This window comes from Rhipicephalus sanguineus, chromosome 10, assembly GCF_013339695.2.
Source record: "Rhipicephalus sanguineus isolate Rsan-2018 chromosome 10, BIME_Rsan_1.4, whole genome shotgun sequence".
Taxonomy (NCBI): Eukaryota; Metazoa; Arthropoda; class Arachnida; order Ixodida; family Ixodidae; genus Rhipicephalus; species Rhipicephalus sanguineus.
Window position 1 is genome coordinate 133,972,291 of NC_051185.1, and position 21,383 is coordinate 133,993,673.

The following is a 21,383-nucleotide window of genomic DNA, read 5'->3' on the forward strand; positions in this document are numbered from 1 at the left end:
GGTTCAACTTTGGCCGGGTGGCTGATTCGGGTGACAGACAGACAAACAGAAGGACAGACAGACAGACAGACAGACAGACAGACCAAAATTTCTGCGTTTAAGTTCCCCAAGAAAGACTACCGTCTTTATAAGTTCCGGCACCGGGAATCGAACTTACGACCCGTCGCTCCGGAGCGCGCAGAGCGAAACGATTCGGCCACGGACGGCATGTTCTTCGCGATGCCAACGGCGAGCTATTTATATACACCATTTGCCGGTGGCTGTACTCAAAGATTTGTGTTACAGCGTGTTTTCGTTATCACTAGCGAGATGGCGCGAACAGCTGAAAGAGCACGCTTGAAAGGTCGTCGCCGTTAGACGAGCGCCCGCGTCTACAGGGTGTGGTCGCTTGTGCGGGCGCTTATCTCGTGATCGCGGTGGTTTGAACGTCTCGCGTTGAGAGCACGAAGGTCACTTGGCTCACTGCAGCGGCTGCTTTGGCGAAAGGAGCGCGGTGCTCACGTAGAAATAAGTTACAAATGGGAGTGTTAGTTCGCTTTCACCCTGTGTATCTTCGTTCCGTACGTCCTTTCTGCTTGAACAGCGCGTTGCAAGTATCGAGATGCTTGCCGTTCTTCGCGTGACATTACAATTTGTTGCTCTAGCATTCCTTCGCCCTTGGGGCGAAAGAATGCACAAAAAACGCTCAACTACGTCTGTGAAGGCACGTTTCACTTTCGTCTTATACCGATTCCTATCACAGAGGGATCAGCCATGTTTTTTGGAGATAGACGTTCGCAAAGAGAAGTTTTTGAAGCTCAAAATAGAAGCACTCTACAGAAATTGGCATACCCCTTCATATTTCACTTACCCAGTGAGACGTCAGGCTAGTTTTCGTTGCTTTCCAATCAAAACGTGGCTTACATTTCGCAGTACCGGAATCCTACAGCACATGGTCGCCTTCCTGCCGCAAGCGGGCGCCGCACTTTCTGGCGCATTCGGTTTCGCACAGTTTGGCAGAAAACTCTCTGTTGACTAATGAGAGGTCCGAACGGGTGAGAAATGATGAGCTGCACGAAACCTGAAGGCGAGCTCCCACGAGGAAGTGACGTCGTTACGTGCGAAGACACGCCGCGAAGAGTTGCAGGGCCGCGACCAATGCCACTCGAGGAGGACAGCGACAAGAGCCATGCAGGAACGCCGAATGAAACACGCACACACTCAAGTTCACTGAACAGAAAAACGCTGGCAAACTATAACACCACAGATGAAAGTGCAGGGAAATTTTGTGTATTGTCATAGAGGATTGAATGGTTTTGCCCTGATGCAGAAATGCAAAGCACGGTGCATTAATGAAGGCTGCGCCTTGCGTAGACCACTCGACAGTGCTACAGTGGCATCCAGCACTACAGAAATTGCAATCGATGCACGAATTGGTGCCTCTTTCGCACCTCTAACAAGTATTCTACATTACAATTTTTAAGTTCATCACAATCAGTGCATCGTAAGCGTGCGCAATATATTCTTTATTTTAAACCAAGCAAAATGAACCGCTTCAGATGAGCGATGCCTCACTTCCGGCAGCAGAAATCGTTGATATATGACGCTGCAGTCGGAGCGGGAAATCACATTAAAAGGAATTTAAAATATGAAACGCATTGCTCTCGCCGATTTCACTGGTGCCACAGCAGTCATCAAGACCCATAGCATGCCAACGGCCGATAAAAACGACATGCGTAATATGGGGTGCGGGGCCCCTTTAACCAGCTCGTCACATCCTTTTGCAGCTCACAAAAGGGGGCGCGCTCACGGGACGCCAGTAAAGCGCAGTATACATGGTCGCCGAGGCTAGGCACGGCGCAGTGAGCCCGCTGAAAATGCATCGCCATCGACGTAGCGATCGCGGCTAGCAGAGGCATGCCAAGCCGCCACATGCCTCCACGGCGAATAGAACGAACTTTAGGAAGAGAAAATATCTAGGTTGCGTCTACAAATCCTGATTCATTTGATTCTTACTTGCCGTACTAAGAAAATCACTGCCACTTACGGTTGTCGGCGCATTGTTTCTGCAATCGCAGCCGAAGTGGCGTGCCGCTCAAGTAGCGGCCCTTCTCGTTCTCAATGCGGAGTCCGATCCCGAATGACGCCATTCCGGTGACGTTGCCCCAGCACGGCAGGAACACTTGGAACACTGCGTTCGTTGAGCGAATATAAGTGGCACGACCGTATTGTCATGTTGGCTTCAAAGAAAAAGACTTTGTCAAAAGGGAGATCAGCTGCAATAGAGCTCTGAATGCACGACGAACCAGAAAGCTAGCGTGTGTAGAGTGACTAATTATTCATAGAGGTATGTTACTTTATTTGTGTATTTACTCACTGAAGCATTTCTTCGATTTTGAAGTCGCGTCACGGACTCACCGCTGAAGCAACGCTGATCAGGCACTTAAACCAAGCGCTATACTGGTATCGTTGCACTGGACGTACCAATGGGTGTTGTGATGGAGGGACATAGCAGTGTTACAAGTAGCACCGACCATGAGGCGTCCCATGAGACGCTACTGAGCAGAAAGGGATAAAAATTGCAGTAGATCCCATGCACAGTGGGAATCGATGTAATGCAAAGCAGCCTGCAAGGAGCTGCATACATCGCCTTGTTTGCCATTGCGGCAAATTAAGTCATGCATGTCATGACATGTAGTGCACTATCGCATGTTTGTCATGTATGCATGCACGAATGCACAATCTGGTTTATACCATGCTACTCAAAGGTATATTGTGGTATATAGAATGAATGACCTTTCATTTATATTCGTCACAGACTCACGTCATTTCATACAATTTTAGCATATACCCAGATAAAACGGCCGAAAGCGCACCAAGACAGTGTCATGTAAATAATGCCGTACATGACATGCATGTCATGATTTTCATGTTACCACCTGTCACTTGTCTTCCCCATAAAGTGACATCACGCAATACTAATTTTGGTGCATATCAAGCTAGCAAACCGGCCGCGAGTGCACCTTGAGTGTGAAATGTAAATCATGCGTACATGGTATGCATGTCATTAATTTCATGTTACCAGCTGTCATTTGAGTTCATCATGCAGTGACGTCGCGCAATACCAATTTTGTGTATATCAAGCTCCCGAAACCGGAGCGAGCGCACCATGAGCATGACATGTAAATCATGCCACAGATGAGATGCATCACATGATTTTCAATTACCACTTGTCATTTATGTTCGTCATACAGTCACGTCGCGCACTGCCACGTTTGGTATATATTAACCAAGCCAAACGGCCGCGAACGCACCATGAGTGTGGCATGCTATGGCATGGCATGCATGTCATGATTTTCGTGTTACCACACTGAATTTATGTTCGTCATGCAGAAATGCCTCGCCATACCAATCTTGGCATATATCAATTGAATTAAGCAGCCACGAGCTCCTCAAAACCATATTATGTAGATCATGCCGTACATGACATGCGTGTCCTGATTTGCACGTCAGGACATGTGACGTATGTTCGGTATACACGCCTGTCATATCATACCAATTTTGTATATACCAGGTTAACGAAGCAGCCCAAAGTGCGCCAAGACGGTGCCATGAAAATCATGACATGCATGTCATGATTTTCATGTTAAGACTTGTCATTTATATTCGTCATACTGTCACGTGGTCGTGACGTCGATGAAGACAGCAGCCGGCGTGTTCAAGATGGAACTGTTTATTTGGCCGAACTTGTGGCCGGGAAACTGAAAGTTAACTTACAGCAATACACACGGCATGCACTGATAGCGGCGGACAGAGCGTCGACCGTCGAAAAACTGACAAGCGGTCAAGCGCGTCGGCTTTTATACAGGCGCTATCGAACTTTCCAGCGATATCACTGATGGCGGCGTTATCTCTCGACAAAGCTGGAACATTCGCGTGCGGCGCGCAATCTTAACAAGACGATCTACTACAATTGCGAAGCTTCTCGAACACTGCTTCGCGGACAGCGTCAAGCTTGGATAACCGTCCTTGCTGGTCAAACCGGAATACATCAAAATAAACAAGAAGTGGGCGTGGCATTGCCCCCCTCTGAAAAAGCATCGTCCCGATGCTTGTGAAAGAACATAGAAGAGAAAGAAAAACAAGTGCATACACAAATAAATTACAATAACAAAGGAAAAAAATAGAGTACCCAGGCTCGCTAACGCGCAAAAAACGGCTTAAAGGGGCCCTGCTACACTTTTCGAGCATGCTCAAAAAGCGCTGCCGATCGGTATTCGAGGCTCCCGAGAACACGCGAGCCAAATATTATAGCGATGCGCACGGCCTGGAATTTACAATAAATTCTCAAAGTCAGCTGAAAATCGCTCCCTCTTCTCTCGACAAATGATGTATTAGTCCGCAAAATATGACGCGATTGTCCGCAGTTCCACCATTGGCTGATGTTATAATCACGATAACACCCTCATTATTACTTTCGTTGTTAATTTTGAGTTCAATAAGTAGATAATATGTATGTTTATATTATGTTATCGCGTTAAAAACACCGAACAAACATTAATATTAGCACTTCCGGTCTCACAGACAGCTCGTCTGCTCGTAGTTGCGTGGTTCCGTTTTCTTCGCCATGCGCAGTGCCGAAAACGTGAATATTTCTGTGCTTTTGACCATCGCCGGTTGCCGTTGAGAGTAGCAGCCGTTCGAGTGTTGCCTCGTCAGCTGAGAACTGCATCGTCGGCACGTTCTCACGACCGACCGAGGCACGGGCGCAGCGTGTCTCCGATAACAATGCTGGCGTCCGGTAATGGCGGCGCTTCGGGGTCGTCTGCCAGTGCCGTCTTACGAGGCGGTGTATCGGAGTATAAGCCGAAACCGATCTCAGCTGTCATTCGTTCCAAACGAGCCCGCAGGTTTGCTTGCATGGTTGGCAGAGCGATGAAAACACTACGGCGTTCGAGGTGCACACCCAACATTACCAAACCGACGCGCAGTTTTCAAGCACGCGCGATACACAGTGTGATCGACTCCGCTCGACGAGAACGACGCAAGCCGACCGGAAGTGGCGGCACAGACCACGTGGTTGCGCCCAGACGTCAGAGAGAAAAAAATGTGTGCTGCTGGGTCTTGATGCGCAGGCGGGCGAGCTGTCGAGCTTCTTCGGCACGTTGTAAGTAAGAGTCGGCGTCGATACTTTCTTCGTCGGTGACGTTCGGTAGCATGGCGTCGGGCGTCGTCGCCGGGCTCCTTCCGTAGACCAACTTGTACGGCGTCATCTGCGTTGTTTCTTGGACGGCCGTGTTGTAAGCGAAGGTCACGTACGGAAGGACGGCGTCACACGTCTTGTGCTCATCATCGACGTTACATGGCCAGCATGTCGGCGATAGTCTTATTTAGACGTTCGGTGAGGCCATTGGTTTGCGGGCGGTAGGCGTGGTGCGGCGGTGGCTCGTCTCGCTGTACTTGAAGATCGCCTGAGTGAGGTCCGCAGTAAAGGCGGTACCTCTGTCTGTGATGATGACTTCTGGGGCACCATGACGCAAGACGATGTTCTCCACGAAGAACTTGGCTACCTCGGCGGCACTGCCTTTGGGCAAAGCCTTTGTCTCGGCGTAGCGGGTGAGGTAGTCAGTTGCTACGACGATCCACTTGTTGCCGGAAGTCGACGTCGGGAACGGGCCCAGTAGGCACATCCCGATTTGCTGGAACGGCCGGTGAGGTGCTTCGATTGGCTGCAGAAGTCCCGCTGGCCTAGTCGGCGGTGTCTTGCGTCGCTGGCAATCTCGGCAAGTCTTAACCTAGTGGGCGACGTCGGCAGCAAGGCGTGGCCAGTAGTATTTTTCCTGTATTCTGGCGAGCGTGCGGGAAACACCGAGGTGTCCAGCCGTCGGGTCGTCGTGTAGGGCCTGGAGGACTTCTGGTCGTAATGATGAGGGCACGACGAAAAGGTAGTCGGTTCGAAGTGGCGAGAAGTTCTTCTTCAGGAGAACGCCGTTCCATAAGAAAAACGACGGCAGTTCTCGATTGAATACCTTAGGAACAACGGCGGTCTTGCACTCGAGGTACTCCATAAGGGCCCCCAGCTCCGCGTCGGCTCGTTGCCTTTCGGCGAAGTCGTCGGCACTAACAGTTCCGAGGAAGCAGTCATTGTCGTCGTCTCGCGGCGGCACGTCGACGGGGCACGAGACAGGCAGTCGGCGTCAGAGTGTTTTCGTCCGGACTTGTACACGACGGTAACATCGAATTCTTGAAGCCTCAGTATCCATCGTGCGAGACGACCTGAAGGGTCTTTCAAGTTAGCTAGCCAACATAAGGCGTAATGGTCACTGACAACTTTGAAGGGCCTGCCATAGAGGTAGGGGCGAAACTTTGACGTAGCCCAGAGGATGGCAAGGCATTCCTTTTCTGTTGTGGAATACTTGGCTTCTGCCTTGGATAGTGAGCGGCTAGCATAACTGATAACCCTTTCAAGCCCGTCAGTCTTTTGCACAAGGACGGCACCGAGTCCTACGCTGCTTGCGTCGGTGTGTATTTCCGTATCGGCGCAATCGTCGAAATGCGCAAGTATGGGTGGCGTCTGCAGGCGTCTTTTAAGTCCTTGAAAGGCTTGCACTTGCGCCGCTTCCCACCTGAATTCCACGTTAGCCTTCGAGAGAACGTCAGTGTTTCGGCGATCCGTGAAAAGTTTTTGACGAAGCGTCTGTAATAGGCGCATAAGCCGAGAAATCGGCGCACGGCCTTCTTGTCTGTGGGTGGCGCGAAGTCGGCGATGGCAGCTGTTTTCCGCGGGTCTGGGCGCACTCCAGACTTGCTGATCACATGACCCAGAAACAAGAGCTCGTCGTACGCGAATCGGCACTTTTCTGGCTTCAGGGTCAGTCCAGAGGTCTTGATTGCTTGAAGTTCTGCCTCAAGCCGCTGGAGATGCTCGTCGAATGTCGAAGAAAACACGACGACGTCGTCTAAATACACAAGGCCCGTCTGCCACTTCAATCCGGCCAGTACGGTGTCCATGGCGCGCTGGGACGTCGCAAGTGCCGCGCAAAGACCGAAAGACATGACCTTGAACTCAAAGAGGCCGTCGGGTGTTATAAAAGCGGTCTTTTCTCGGTCTCTTTCGTCTACTTCGATCTGCCAATAGCCGGTCTTGAGGTCTATCGACGAAAAGTACGTCGCGTTGTGAAGTCGATCCAGGGTGTCATCTATCCGTGGGAGGAAGTACACGTCCTTCTTCGTGATTTTATTCAGGCGCCGATAATCAACGCAGAAGCGCAGTGTCCCGTCCTTCTTCTTCACTAACACCACGGGTGACGCCCACGGACTCTTTGAAGGCTGGATGATGTCGTCGCGTAGCATGTCGTTGACTTGTTTCTTTATGGTCTCACGTTCTCGCGTCGAAACTCTGTAGGGGCTCTGATGGTGTGGTCGAGAATTTTCTTCTGTTATAATGCGGTGCTTAGCAAGGGGCGTTTGTCGGACCCGCGATGACGACGAGAAACAGTACTGGTATTGCACGAGCAGGGTTTTGAGCTGGTCTTGCTTGACCTTCGGAAGGCTCGGGTTGACGTCAAACTCTGGTTCGGGGCCTCTATTCGTCGAAGCAGGTTCGGCAGCATCGAAGAGGGCGAAAGCATCGCTGGCGGCTACACATTCGTCGATGTAGGCAACCGCCGTACCAATGTTGATGTGCCTATATTCGTGGCTGAAGTTTGTCAGCACTACCTTTGCGTTACCATCACGCAGCTCGGCTATACCTCGCGCGACGCAAATTTGACGGTTCAGGAGTAGCTGCTGATCGCCCTCGATGACGCCTTCAAGGTTCGCAGGTTTTTCGGTGCCGACGGATATAATGACGCTGGAGGGCGGCAGAACGGTCACCTGCTCTTCTGTCACATTCAATGCATGGTGCCCTGGCGTCGCGTGGGGCGGGAGCGCTTTGTCTGAGGTTAGTGTTATTGACTCAGACCTCAGGTCGATGACGGCGCCGTGGTCACTAAGGAAGTCCATTCCGAGTATCACATCCCTGGAGCAGTTTTGCAGGATTACAAAGCTCGCAGGATAAGTCCGGTTATTGATGGTGACTCTCGCCGTGCAGACACCAATCGGCGTTATCAGATGGCCTCCAGCAGTTCGGATCTCGGGGCCTTCCCAAGCAGTCCTAACACTCTTCAACTTTGCTGCGAACGGCCCACTGATGACGGAATAGTCGGCTCCAGTATCGACGAGAGCGGTGACGTAGTGGCCGTTGATCAGAACGTCGAGGTCGCTAGTCTGCCGTCTTGCGTTGCGGTTACGTCGCGGCGTCGGGTCGCGGCTACGTCGGTTTGCACCGCTGTTTCCGTGTTGCGTCGTCAGGTCTGCTTCCGGTCGCAAAGTTTCGTCTTCAGGACGTCGTTCGGCGTGCGGCGGGGGCTCGGAACTTCGTCGCGGCGGCGTCATCGACGGCGGAGGATCTTCAGCATTTCGTCGTTCAGCAACCGCACCTCCATCGGTTGCTGCCCTTAGTTTTCCGGATAAGGGCTAGGCGACCGGCCCCGGTTTGGGCCAGTGTACTGCCGGCGGTGCGGTGACATGTAGCGGCTGAGCGACGGCGAGCGGGAAGGTCGTCGTTCTTGCCACTGTGTTGTGGTGAGGTAGTCGTGGATGTCGCGAGGCCGTTCGCCTGGCTGCGGGCGCGGCGCTTTGACGGCAAATCCTCGTAGCCCCATCTGACGGTACTGGCAGCGGCGGTACGTGTGGCCGGCCTCCCCGCAGTGGTAGCAGAGCGGGCAGTTGTCAGGGGCACGCCCAACGTCGGTCTTTCGGGCTGTGTAGCGTTGGCCTGCAGGCGGGCGGGATGGCGTCGGAGCTGGCGGCGGTGTCTGGCGACGGAACTGCGGCGGCACAGGGCGTTGGTGATTGCGGGGATTGGTGACAGGATGGCGTGCAACGGCAGCATAGCTCATCGCTTCCGGCTCAGGTTGCGAAGGTGCGGCAACTCATAGCGAATGCTGAAGTTCCTCGCGAACGACGTCGGCTATGGAATGGACCTGGGGTTGCGATGCAAGAAACATCCTTCGCAGCTTCGCGCACGACTGCCCTTATCGTCTCACGTAGGTCGTCGGAGCCGAGCGCATGTGCTTCCCCGTAGTTCGTCGTCGGCATGCGGCGGTTCTACTGCCTAGTGCGGATTTCCAGGGCCTTTTCGATTGTGGTGGCCTCCGAAACGAATTCCGAGACTGTCTTCGGCGGGTTGCACACACGTCTGGCGAAAAGTTCTTCCTTCACTCCCCGCATCAAGAAGCGAATTTTCTTTTCTTCGGACATGGCGGGGTCGGCATGGCGAAAGAGGCGAGTCATTTCTTCGGTGTACAGTCCGATGTTCTCATCGGGGAGCTGTACACGGGCCTCGAGAAGGCTTTCAGCCCTTTCTTTCCGGATGACGCTCGTGAAGGTGTTCAGAAATCCGGTGCGAAAGAGGTCCCATGATGTTAGCGTGGACTCTCAATTCTCGAACCAGGTCCTTGCGCCATCTTCAAGGGCGAAGTAGACATGGCGTAGCTTCGCGTCGCAGTCTCAGTTGTTGAACGTGGAGACCCGGTCGTATGCCTCCAGCCAGCTTTCTGGATCCTCGCATGGTGATCCGCGGAATGTCGGCGGCTCCCTCGGTTGGTGCACGACGACCGTTGTATGCGCCACAGCGGCTGTCATTGTGGCTGTTGTCTTCTTCGTTGTGATCCTGGTGTTGTCCGGTAGGGGTTCGTATTTGGGGGGTAGTCATTTCAGTCTGCAGCTGGCTCGACTGTCGCTGATGGTGTCGGTGTCTTCTTCACGGCGTGGGCTGGGTTCACGCCTTGACGGTGGCGTCCGGAATATGAACGAGCAGCACCTCCACCAGATGTCACGTGGTCGTGACGTCGATGAAGACAGCAGCCGGCGTGTTCAAGATGGAACTGTTTATTTGGCCGAACTTGTGGCCGGGAAACTGAAAGTTAACTTACAGCAATACACACGGTATGCACTGATAGCGGGGGACAGAGCGTCGACCGTCGAAAAACTGACAAGCGGTCAAGCGCGTCGGCTTTTATACAGGCGCTATCGAACTTTCCAGCGATATCGCTGACGGCGTCATTATCTCTCGACAAAGCTGGAACATTCGCATGCGGCGCGCAATCCTGACAAAACGATCTACTACAATCGCGAAGCTTCTCGAACACTGCTTCGCGGACAGCGTCAAGCTTGGATAACCGTCCTTGCTGGTCAAACCGGAATACATAAAAAATAAACAAGAATTGGGCGTGGCATTATATTCATGTGATGTCATGCCAGTTTTGGTATAGGCCTACACCTCGTCAACGAAACAGCCACGAGAGCACAAAGTCGTAGATAGATAGATAGATAGATAGATAGATAGATAGATAGATAGATAGATAGATAGATAGATAGATAGACAGACAGACAGACAGACAGACAGACAGACAGACAGACCTGACCTGACCTGACCGACCGACTGACTGACTGACTGAGACAGATAGATAGATAGATAAATAGATAGATAGATAGATAGATAGATAGATAGATAGATAGATAGATAGATAGATAGATAGATAGATAGATAGATAGATAGATAGATAGATAGATAGATAGTGCCACGTGCACTCCTTGTATTTCCATGTAACCGATCCGTTACAAGTATAGCCACTACCTTTCGCAAAGCGCGCCCGAAAGCCTGTGAGGCTTCCAGTTCATTTTAAAATATTCTTATAGGCTCGAGCGCGCAAACGCGAAAACTTCAATTTTTTCTGGAACTAGCGCAACCACCAGCGATAAGACTCGAATGTTCGATGCCACGTGTATTAAATGCCGGCGCTCCTAGTCGCAGAGCAGATTATTGACGGCCGACTCTCTGTTCGCCGCTATCAGTGTAGAGCTGTACAGTGTAGTTTGAGTTTTCGTTTCCCGGCCACAAGTTCGGCCAAATAATGTAATTCATCTTCAACACGCCGACTGCTGCCTTCGTCAACGTCACCGCCCCGTGACAATCATCATCAGCCTGTCTACGCCCACTGCAGGGCAAAGGCCTCTCCCATGTTCCGCCAATCAACCCGGTCCTGTGCTTTCTGCTGCCACGTTATAAGTACAAACTTTTCAATCTCATCTACCCACCTAATTTTCTGTCTCCCCTTCACGCGTTTGCCATCTCTTGGAATCCAGTGAGTTACCCTTAATGACCACCGGTTATCCCGCTGACGTGCTACATGCCCGGCCCATATCCATTTCTTCTTCTTGATTTCAACTATGATATCCTTAACCCCCGTTTGTTCCCTGACCCACTCTGCTCTCTTCCTGTCTCTCAAGGTTACACCTGTAGAGAAGCCTTGGAACATAGTAATGAGTTGCCCTCTCCAGCGCCACCTAGTGGGTCGTCCTCTTTGGTTGCTTGTGAAAGGACGCCGCTCAGGCAGGGAGTTCGTGCCTTGCCGTGACTGTCGCCATTACACAATGTCGTTAAGTGCCGTCTATTAAGCTCCCTAACAATGTGGTGGAGAGCGCTGTGCTCCCATTCAATGACCTTGGAGCTTCGATCCCGTACCCTGCCATCTACCATGCCTCAAGACGCCGCCCAGCAAACGCCTCCTGTCGCAAGGAGCACATGTCCCGGTGTCCCCCGTATACGCGATCCACCTATTTTCACTGGCACCGATAGCACCGACGTGGAGGACTGGCTCGCAATTTACGAGTGCGTCAGCATCCCCAACAAATGGGACGAAGAAGGCAAGCTAAACAACTTGGTATTCTACCTCGCCGGCGTAGCAAGCTTGTGGTACATGAACCACGCGTCCGATTTTGCGACTTGGTCCGATTTCAAGACCGCCGTCATCAGCGTTTTTGGCCGCCCAGCAGTTCGTAAGCTGCAAGCAGAACAGCGCTTACGCGAACGAGCTCAGCAAGCCGGTAAATCTTTCACACGTTATATCGAAGACGTCCTCGACTTGTGTAAGAAGGCCAACGGAACCATGTCTGAGCCTGACAAGATCCGGAACGTAATGAAAGGCATTGACGACGATGCCTTGACCATGCTGCTCGCCGAAAACCCTGGCACAGTGGCCGAGGTCATAACGCTGTGCCAGAGCTACAAGGAGCTCCGCCGGCAGCGTTCGATGACCCGTCGCTCCCCATCACGCGACGCAGAGCTTGCTGGCTTGGCGGCAATATCTGACCAGGCTTGTTGCTGGCAGAAGTCAAGTCATTCGTGCGCGAGGAAATTGCACGCCAGTTCTCCCTCCTCGCCTTTGCCCACCCGCCGCACGTTCAACAGTCGCCGACCACCCTTCTTCCTCCTCTCCGCCGAGCGATTCAGCAGGAAATTGCGGAGGTCATGCCTGAGTACCACCCGCAACCTCCGGCTCCTGCGCCCCAGAGTTACGCTCAAGTTGTCGCCAGGACGCCCCAAGTAATTCCTGCGGCTGCCCCAATCAGTTACGCCGAAGCCGCCGCTTGACCTCTGTTTTTTGAAGCGAGTGTACTGGCTATAGAGTGCCTCGATGCGCGCGCCCCCGCTTAGAGTGGTGTCAGCTTTTGAAAGGGCAGGTGCCGCCTCCTCGGCCTTGGCGGCAGCGTGGCCGCCATTTTGAATCCCCCGCCCGGTCACTTGTGCGTGGCGCGCGTGCTGTTTTTAGATCGGTGCTCGTTCCCCTCCAGTTTTATGCGCTCGCTACCGTCACCATGGCCGGGTGTTGCGTGCCGCAGTGCACTAATCATTCCATAAACGCTGGGAGCTGTATCGTTTTAGAAGATACGAGGTTTCTTTGCATAGTAAAAATCAAACATGACAAGCGGAATCCGAAGAACACAGTATGCACTTGCAGCGTAAGTTTCCGGCCGGTATTTCGAATGCACATGCAAGGATAACTTCTGCCGGTGTGAACCTTGCGTAATAAATGGACACACTGATATCAGCTACATGCTTAAAATGATTTGGTTCACGTGTGCATGAATCCTGCATTTTTCTTCGCAAATATTCTTTACTGCACTTGGGTGGTTCTTTATGTGCCTTTGATTTTTGCTTTCGCTATTTTTGCGATTTGAAATGTATCATGGAATATAATATTGTCTGCAGATCAGATCCTTCTTTTTTCCTAATAATAATTATTTGTGAGAATTTACTTCCCAAGAACCACGATATGATATGAGAGGCGCCGTGTATAGTGGAAGGCTCCCGAAATTTCGACCATCTGTTGTTCTTTAACGTATACCTAAATCTAAGTACGCGGGCCTCTGTCATTTCACCTCCATCCAAGTGGGGCCACTGCGGCCGGGATTCCATGCCGCAACCTGCGGGTCACCAGTCAAGCACCATCACTAAAACCACGGCGGGTTCTTGTTTTTTTTTTTTATATTTCTTTCTGTGTTTCAAGTACGCCTTCTGTGCCGGTCTGATGCCCATGTATGTATGTGTGTAGTTAAATGTTTTTTATCCTTTCCTGTTTCTGTGTCTCAAGGTTACATTTTCGTCCTGTCTTAAATAATTACGCAGTTCCTGTTTTTTAATCATTTACGATCACTGTGAATCGACTAGTGGCAGTTGTGTTTTATTGTGTAATTTGCGTTTTATTTGTGTAAGTGCTTTGTCAGTGCAGCATTAATGCACACATATAAATGGCCTGTACACTGGATATTTACGCACACACACACACACACACACACACACACATTCAGTATTTTATTTCTTTGACCAAGCATAATTAATCCCTGAAGGCTCATACAGGAATGCGCATACAAACAGTTCTCGCGAAGCGTCTATACAAAGAAGATGCATGAAAACAACAAGAAGACGGCGAAGCATTGTGTACAGTAGACACGCCATGACAGTAAAAAAAATACAAGAAACAAAGTCAAGTTGTACAATGAGTACGTCATGGAAAACCAGTTAATGAAATAAAAACTCACAGGCTCCCTTATGCGTTCGCTTAAGACGGCTCGAAAGCGAAAGCCATCTTCTTCTCAGTTCTTTGCGCACAAAGCGCGGTTTTGCATTGCTTCCAAGATCGGAGGCACCTCACCTGCTTTTGCACTGTCCGTGATCTGCCCACTTTTAACCAAGCAGATGATGTCATGTGATAACGGCATCATATGACGTCACGCCAAAATTTGCAAAGCCATGATGACGTCATATGGTGACGTCATCACGTGACGATGATTTTTTGCATCCCTCGACGCCGTAGACGCGGGACGCCGACGGTCAAATTTCGCGTTTGATAAGGCATGTAAGGCTTTCGCCTTAAAAAATACGTCCGCCACGGTGGTATACTGGTGACGGAGCTCGGCTGCTGACCCGCAAGTCAGGGGTTCGATTCCGGCCGCGGCGGTCGCATTTAGGGGGAGGCGTAATGCTAGAGGCCCGTGTACTATGCGATGTCAGTGCAGCTTACAGAACACCAGATGGTCAAAATTCATGGAGCCCTCCACTACGGCGTGCCTCATAATCATATCATGGTTCTGGCAAGTACTACCCCTGATATTATTATTAATAAAAGAGACAATTAAACGACGCCGTGCATCTGCCGCACAAAGTGTAAAACTGCATTGGAAACACTCAGTAATATGTGCATGCAATTGGGCATGCGAGAAAACCTGGAGATACAGAAAAAGAAACTACAGATACAAAAAGAAGAAGGAAAAACGCACTGATACTGCGCGCACGCAAAGTTTTACGGCATACTACTCAACAACGTATTCATCGTTTTGATAAGGTGCAACTCGAGTGCTGATACAGTAGCGGCTACAGATTGTGAACAAGAAATGTCAGCAATAATATTGATAAAGAAGCATTCGTTTCATTTTAGCAGGATATTCGCACCATACTGCCCCGCGGCTCTTTATATGTATGATGTCATTTATAATAAACGAGTAAATTGTTTGCAAACTTAGCAAAATGAGCCACCTTAATCGCGCTTAGGTAGCTTCGCAACACTAAATTGTGTGTGTTCAGGTACCTGTATACTGCTGCTGCTGACATATACACAAATACTTTAAACGATTATTTGTGTATTTGGAATGCAGAGCTTACGAGAAAATTAAGTAAGGCTTTAGACTTTGTCGTTTCCGGCGTAAGGAAGATGATTCATTTTCAAAATAACAGAGTGTACGTACACCTCTAGCGCATAACACATGCACAGGCCGTCAGCTTACATGAATTACATGCTTCCTTAATAAACATTTAGGCAACAACAGCAATAAAAGCTGCCCAAGCTTCAAAAAAGAAAAGAAAAAGAGAAAGCTCACTAGCGTGCACTTATTTCCGGACGTATCCGCGCACCGCAAGCGCTTTGTGTAGCGCGTTTCGCATGCTGCTGAGCTGCGGCGGGATTCGCAATGGCGGCCGTCGTAGCAGACGACGCGCCTGTCCTCACCCTCAGCGGAGCGCGCGGGCATCAAGGCACCCTAACTGGCTACATATGTTGACGCCATCTCTCGGCCCCGGCTTCAGCCCACCATGCAGTCATTTCAGCAGACGACCCGTCAATCGCTCCTGCGATATGGGCGGGACCTACCCCGGCGAAGCGATGGCGTACCCCCGACAACCGGCCCATCTGCTCTGCTTGCGGTTACGCCGGTCACGTGGCACGTTAGTGTCAACGCGTGCAGCCGCCTGGAGTCGCGTCACCTGTCACCAGCCAGTCAAGCCGTGCATTCTACGACCCACCTCCACCTATGTCGCCGACGTCACGCCCACCTCCAGCTACTCGCCGCTCTCCGTCTCCACGACGTCGCTCACTGTCACCCATGCGGCCACGTTCGGTCGCACGAGAGCAGGAAAACTAGTCGTCGCAGTCAAGGAGGCAAGGGCTGCGACGCTATCGAACTGTGAAAGCCCTCAGAGAAGTCCATCGAATGTAATCGACGTGTTTGTGGACGGTGTTCGCGCATCGGCCTGTATGGATACTGGAGCCGCTGTATCCGTTATGGACGCAAAACTTTGCCGCTTACTTCGAAAAGGGATGACGCCACTTCCCGGGATGTCCCTCCGTACCGCGAGCTCCCAGAGTATTCATCCTACAGCAGTATGCACTACTCGCGTCGTCATTCAGGACATTCTGTACGACGTCGAGTTCATCATAATTGCGGCATGCTCTCACGACGTCATCCTGGGATGGGATTTCCTCTCCCGCCACGACGCCGTAATTCGTTCCGCACCGCCGAAATCGAACTCTCACCGTTCTCACATTTGACGCCGACAGACAGTCCATCGGCAGTGAGCAAGATCCTAGGGATGGTCTATTAAAATTTTTAATCGATTAATCGTTAATCGTTTTAGCCTTTAATCGATTAATTGCTTTCGGTGGAGCCTTTTAACCGATTAATCGATTAATCGACATATTTAATGGGTGTATAAAGAGGTTTATTAGCGGCGACGATACTCAACAGCGACAGTCAAGGCGGGGCCGACTCTCAGCGCGAGTTACGTTCTCTTCGAAAAGAGCCGAAGAGGGCGACCCACTAGGAGGTGTTCGAGAGGACGACCCATTACTAAGTTCGATCGCTTCGCTACAATTACCCCGGGTACGAAAAGGGAGCCGCCTGGCGACCTAGCAACTTGTCACTATGAGGGGGTCGTGGTAGGGCTTCAGGCGCTCCACGTTGACAATGTCGCGCCCTCGACGGCGCATGTCCGAAGATGGTTCTATGGGTTCGATCAGGTAGTTGACCGGGGATGTGCGTTCGACGATACGGTAGGGGCCTTCGTATTTCGGCAGTAGTTTTGAAGAGAGGCCGGTTGCAGTGGTAGGGACCGAGAGCCATACGAGCGCGCCGGGGAGGAACGTGGACTCAGAAGTGGTGGTGCCACCGCAAAGGCTCTTCTGCCGCTCTTGTTCGTGCGTTGTAAAGGCCTTTGCAAGCTCGCGACACTCTTCAGCAAGCCTGGCTGTGTCAGAAATAGGCGCACAATCAGATGGATCCGGCTTGTAGGGAAGGATTGTGTCGATTGTGTGCGACGGGTGCCTGCCATACAATAAGAAAAAGGGTGAGAAACCAGTAGTGCTCTGAGGGGCGGTATTGTAGGCGTACGTAACGAAGGGCAAAACGGCATCCCAATTTGTGTGGTCAGCGGCGACGTACATCGAGAGCATGTCGCCGAGCGTGCGGTTAAAGCGTTCGGTGAGGCCATTCGTCTGCGGATGGTAAGCAGTAGTTTTGCGGTGAACAACGTTGCACTCTTTGAGGATGGCTTCGACGACTTCCGACAAGAAGACACGGCCTCGATCACTGAGCAGCTCCTGGGGTGGACCGTGACGCAGCATGAATCGGCGGAGCAGGAAGGAGGCCACATCGCGCGCTGTAGCCGCAGGGAGGGCGGCAGTTTCAGCGTATCGCGTGAGGTAGTCTACAGCGACCGGCGCGAACGGCGAAATGGTGGGCTTGACGACGCATTGCGCGAGAGGATGGTGTTGGCCTCGGCGCTGTCCTTGCGCAGCGCAAACCTGGGTTCCCGGAATACGTCGTGGCATATGCAAGTCGTACGCTTACTAATGCTGAGACCAACTATACCGTTACGGAGAAAGAATGCCTGGCAATCATTTGGGCCCTTACGAAGTTCCGACCTTATTTGTATGGTCGCCCATTCGATGTCGTCACCGACCATCATGCACTATGCTGGTTGTCGTCCTTGAAGGATCCCTCAGGCCGTCTCGCCCGGTGGGCACTTCGCCTGCAAGACTACGACATCCGTGTGCTGTACCGCAACGGACGCCAGCATGCTGACGCCGACGCCCTGTCCCGCTCTCCCTTGCCTGACGACAATGCCCACAGCTCAGTGTCTCACATAGCTGTAGCTTCAATCGACGTTCACACCATCGCTACCGAACAGCGCAAGGATCAATGGATTGCCTCACTGATAGACTTGCTGACCGATCCATCGGCCACACCATCCTCTAGCGCAATGCGTCGTCAAGCCCACCATTTCGCCGTTCGCGACGACCTCCTCCACCGACGCAATTACGACGGCGACGGTCGCCAGTGGCTACTAGTAATACCCCGCACCTCCACCAAATTATAAAGAGGTTTATTAGCGGCGACAATACTCAACAGCGACAGTCAAGGCGGGGCCGACACTCAGCGCGAGTTACGTTCTCTTCGAAAAGAGCCGAAGAGGGCGACCCACTAGGAGGTGTTCGAGAGGACGACCCATTACTAAGTTCGATCGCTTCGCTACAGGTGCTTTAAAACCGATATCTCTTTGTTTGAGAGGCATCGTTCGTGTTTAATATGGGCCCAAATCTTTTCATTAGACGCGCTGACGATCCAAAATTTCCACTTTCGAAAGTGTCGACGACGGGCCCCTTGTGTGCAGTGTGCGAAAATTCACACTTTCGCACACTGGACACAAGGGGCCCGTCGTCGTTGGTTGATGTCGCGGATTCAAGCATCTGTGGCTATCATCCCTGGACTATTCGGCAGCAGGTCGCATTTTCTCGAAGCCTGCCTACTCGAGCTCATCGAAACCGGAGGCGCGTTCGGGCACTGTTATGATCGGCCTGCCTGGCTTGGCGCCGCTTTGACGCATGAGACGTTGCGGCTAAGACTACCCTGATTTCTTCCGGGTCAGCGGTTCCAGAGATGCCCCAAGAGCGGCGACAACACGAAGGTCGTTCGTCTAATATTCTCAGGTTGTCTGCGCCCCTCGTAAAACCCTTTGGGCACTCCAGGCGGTGATGCGGGCTAGTTGGTTTGAATCACTAGTAACCATATTTGTAAGGAACATATACACAGGACGGGCGCTAGACATCAACTGATTTATTATTACAGACAACATAAAAAGCCAAAAAACCGTCGGACATGAGCGCATGCGCACCATCACACTCCGAGGTGCTTCCTTATACCTGCTTCACCACGTTTTACCACCTTACATGCGCTAGATTTCCTTTCAGATATTCAAGCTCTTTACGAGACAAGGCTATCGACGCAACACTGACACATTTTCTTTCATTCTCACTTATAGCAAACGCTTCTATAATTTCTCGCGTTGCCTGGTCCTTGCCTTTCTTAAGCACACGTGTAGTAGTGAGTTCTGGAGCACAGCCACACCGGCGGCAATGGTCCGCCAAATGTCCCCCCGCTGCCTGCGCATCAACTGCCGCACGGTGCTCTCGCAATCTGTCATTAAGACAGCGCCCGGTTTGTCCTATGTAGCATCTGCCACAAGTAAGGGGTATCTTGTACACGACACCCGTCTCGCAAGGTACAAACGGTGTCGCGTGCTTTTTGGAGCACGCACTTTTTTCTTTGCGACCATTCACCACAGGGCACATACGGGCCAGCTTCTCTGGAGCAGAGAAAACCACCGACACACCGCATTTTGCTGCCACCTTCTTTGGCCGATGGGAGAAGCGGTGAATGTATGGCAAGGCTACAGGCCACGCACTTGGCTTGCCAGAGGGCCTGGAGCGAGCCCGCCCTTCAGTCTTCAGGAGGACTTCTGCCACAGAACTGATGATTTCCTTGGAAAAACCCGCCCTCTCGAGGCGTTCTACTTGGCGCTGCAAACTTTGACCAACAAGGTGGTCACATGACTTTGCGAGGGCCGCCCTAAGGCAGCTGACAGCAATTCCCCTTTTTATTAGTTTCGAATGTGCCGAATCATACCTGAGCATTTCCTTTTTTGAACGTGGTTTGTAGCTCCAGCACACGTGCTTCTCAAGCATCTCAAAACACACATCGAGGAATTGTATACTCCCCCCTTCCGGCATTTCATGCGTAAACTTGAGGCCTTTTGCACATGCACTAAACACATTTAGAATACTTTGGACACATTTTTCTCGTGGAATAGGTTCTACCCCCCTTATCACCACCAGGTAATCGTCAACATATCTAAAAATTACTGCTCTGGGAGCCTGGTCAATGTGCGCAGCAATGCGTCTGTCACAATCGGCTAAAAACAAACTACTTAAAATCGGAGCTATGCTCGATCCAATACAAACACCCTCCCTCTGTATAAAAACCCGGTTATTAAAAGATACATATGTGTTCGCAAGATAAAAGGATAGTAGTTCTAAAAAACTCTCAGTCGATAGCCCGGAGGAGCTGTGAAAGCTCAAAGGGTCCGACTCCTCGATGGCATCTCTTACCACCCTGAGAATTTCTTGCTGAGGAATAGAATAAAAAAGATCCTCGGCATCGACGGAAAAGGCAAAAACTTCCTCCGAAGGACTTTCTAATTTCCGGAAAAATTCTATCGCTTCATCAGAATTCTTTACCAAAAAGGGATCTGTGACCTTCAGACCCGACAGATTTCGCTGGAGGTACTTCGAAATCTCAACCTGCCACGTGCCCTTCTCTGTGATTATTGCGCGAAAGAGAACACCATCTTTATGAGTTTTGCCTTTGGGCACGCCTGACCGACTGACAGTTTAGGAAGAGTTGTTGGCCGTCGAGGCGGCTTGCTTTGTCGTCAAGGTGCCCCGGACAAAGGACCCAGCGTCTGGGAACCGTCTGCGGATGCATTTCCCACGTTCCCCGTGGCGCCTTGTTGCCGCTGTTTCCACAATTCGTGGCCTGCCTGGCGCCGCATCCCCATCACTGCAACAGACTACGAAATTGACTTCCACGTAAGACTCAACGTCTTCGTGCTGTGCCGTGTAGTGCGTGGTGGGCAGTGTTTTTCCCTCGCCATGGGACGAACTGGGCGTGCCTCTTTCTCCTTTCGTGGGTTGGGAAGGAGGCGGCGTTTCACCTTCCCCTTTTGGGGGCGAAGGTGAAGATGGAAATTTTCATTGGACTGTCCTGGCCTCTATTGTTTTTTACTACAGGGAACCCTGGGAAGGCCAGGACATAAAATGCGAGCGCCGATGCGCTCCCGACGAGCTCTCACAAGTTCTCTCAAGCTCTCACGAGCTCCGAGAGCTTCCATGATGCTAACCCCATCATGTAGCAACACGCTACCTGTAAATAAACGTTACTGTTAACAGCTCCGGGCTCCTCTCCCCGACATCTCCCCGGGACTCTGGCTGGCTCCGGTCCTCTGGGCAGAACCCCGATTACATCAACTGGATGGCAGCGGTGTGATGCTGCTGACAACTGGAACACATCAACTGGTTAGCAGCAACGGGATGACCCATGCTTGACTCGGGCCTCAACGATATGGTGAGTGCTTGACTTTCTTTGAGTTTTGCCAGGTTTTAGCTTTTGAAGTTTTCTAAATCTGTGTGTAATCTGTGCGTATAGGCTTCGTTGTACCGCTGCCATACGTCACAGCTATTCACCATTTTAGCTTCCATGTTCTAAAACTGGCAGTGTTTTACCGTACGTCTAGGCTTCGCTTGTTCGCTACCTAACGTCACGGCGGGTAGAAAGTCCTCACTCGTGAAGACCATGGAGTTGGTGAAGAAGCTAGAGTAGAAGACCAGACCTCTTACTACTGTGTGAAGAGC

At 51.5% G+C, this 21,383-nt stretch overlaps 1 protein-coding gene across 6 annotated transcripts in view; it reads right to left on the minus strand.

The window, feature by feature from the left end:
- LOC119372473 (protein shifted) overlaps window positions 1-21,383 on the minus strand; it is a 709,384-nt gene that overhangs the window by 338,277 nt on the left and 349,724 nt on the right. For 5 of the 6 annotated variants that reach the window (XR_007417709.1, XM_037642948.2, XM_037642946.2 and 2 more), the window contains one exon: window positions 2,027-2,170. The exons of the other annotated variant lie outside the window; for it this stretch is intronic. Coding sequence is in view for 4 of the 5 variants with exons in the window: in XM_037642948.2 (XP_037498876.1) it covers window positions 2,027-2,170 (144 nt within the window). In the remaining variant the exon portion in view is untranslated. The remainder of the gene's footprint in view (window positions 1-2,026; window positions 2,171-21,383) is intronic. 6 annotated transcript variants of the gene reach the window in all.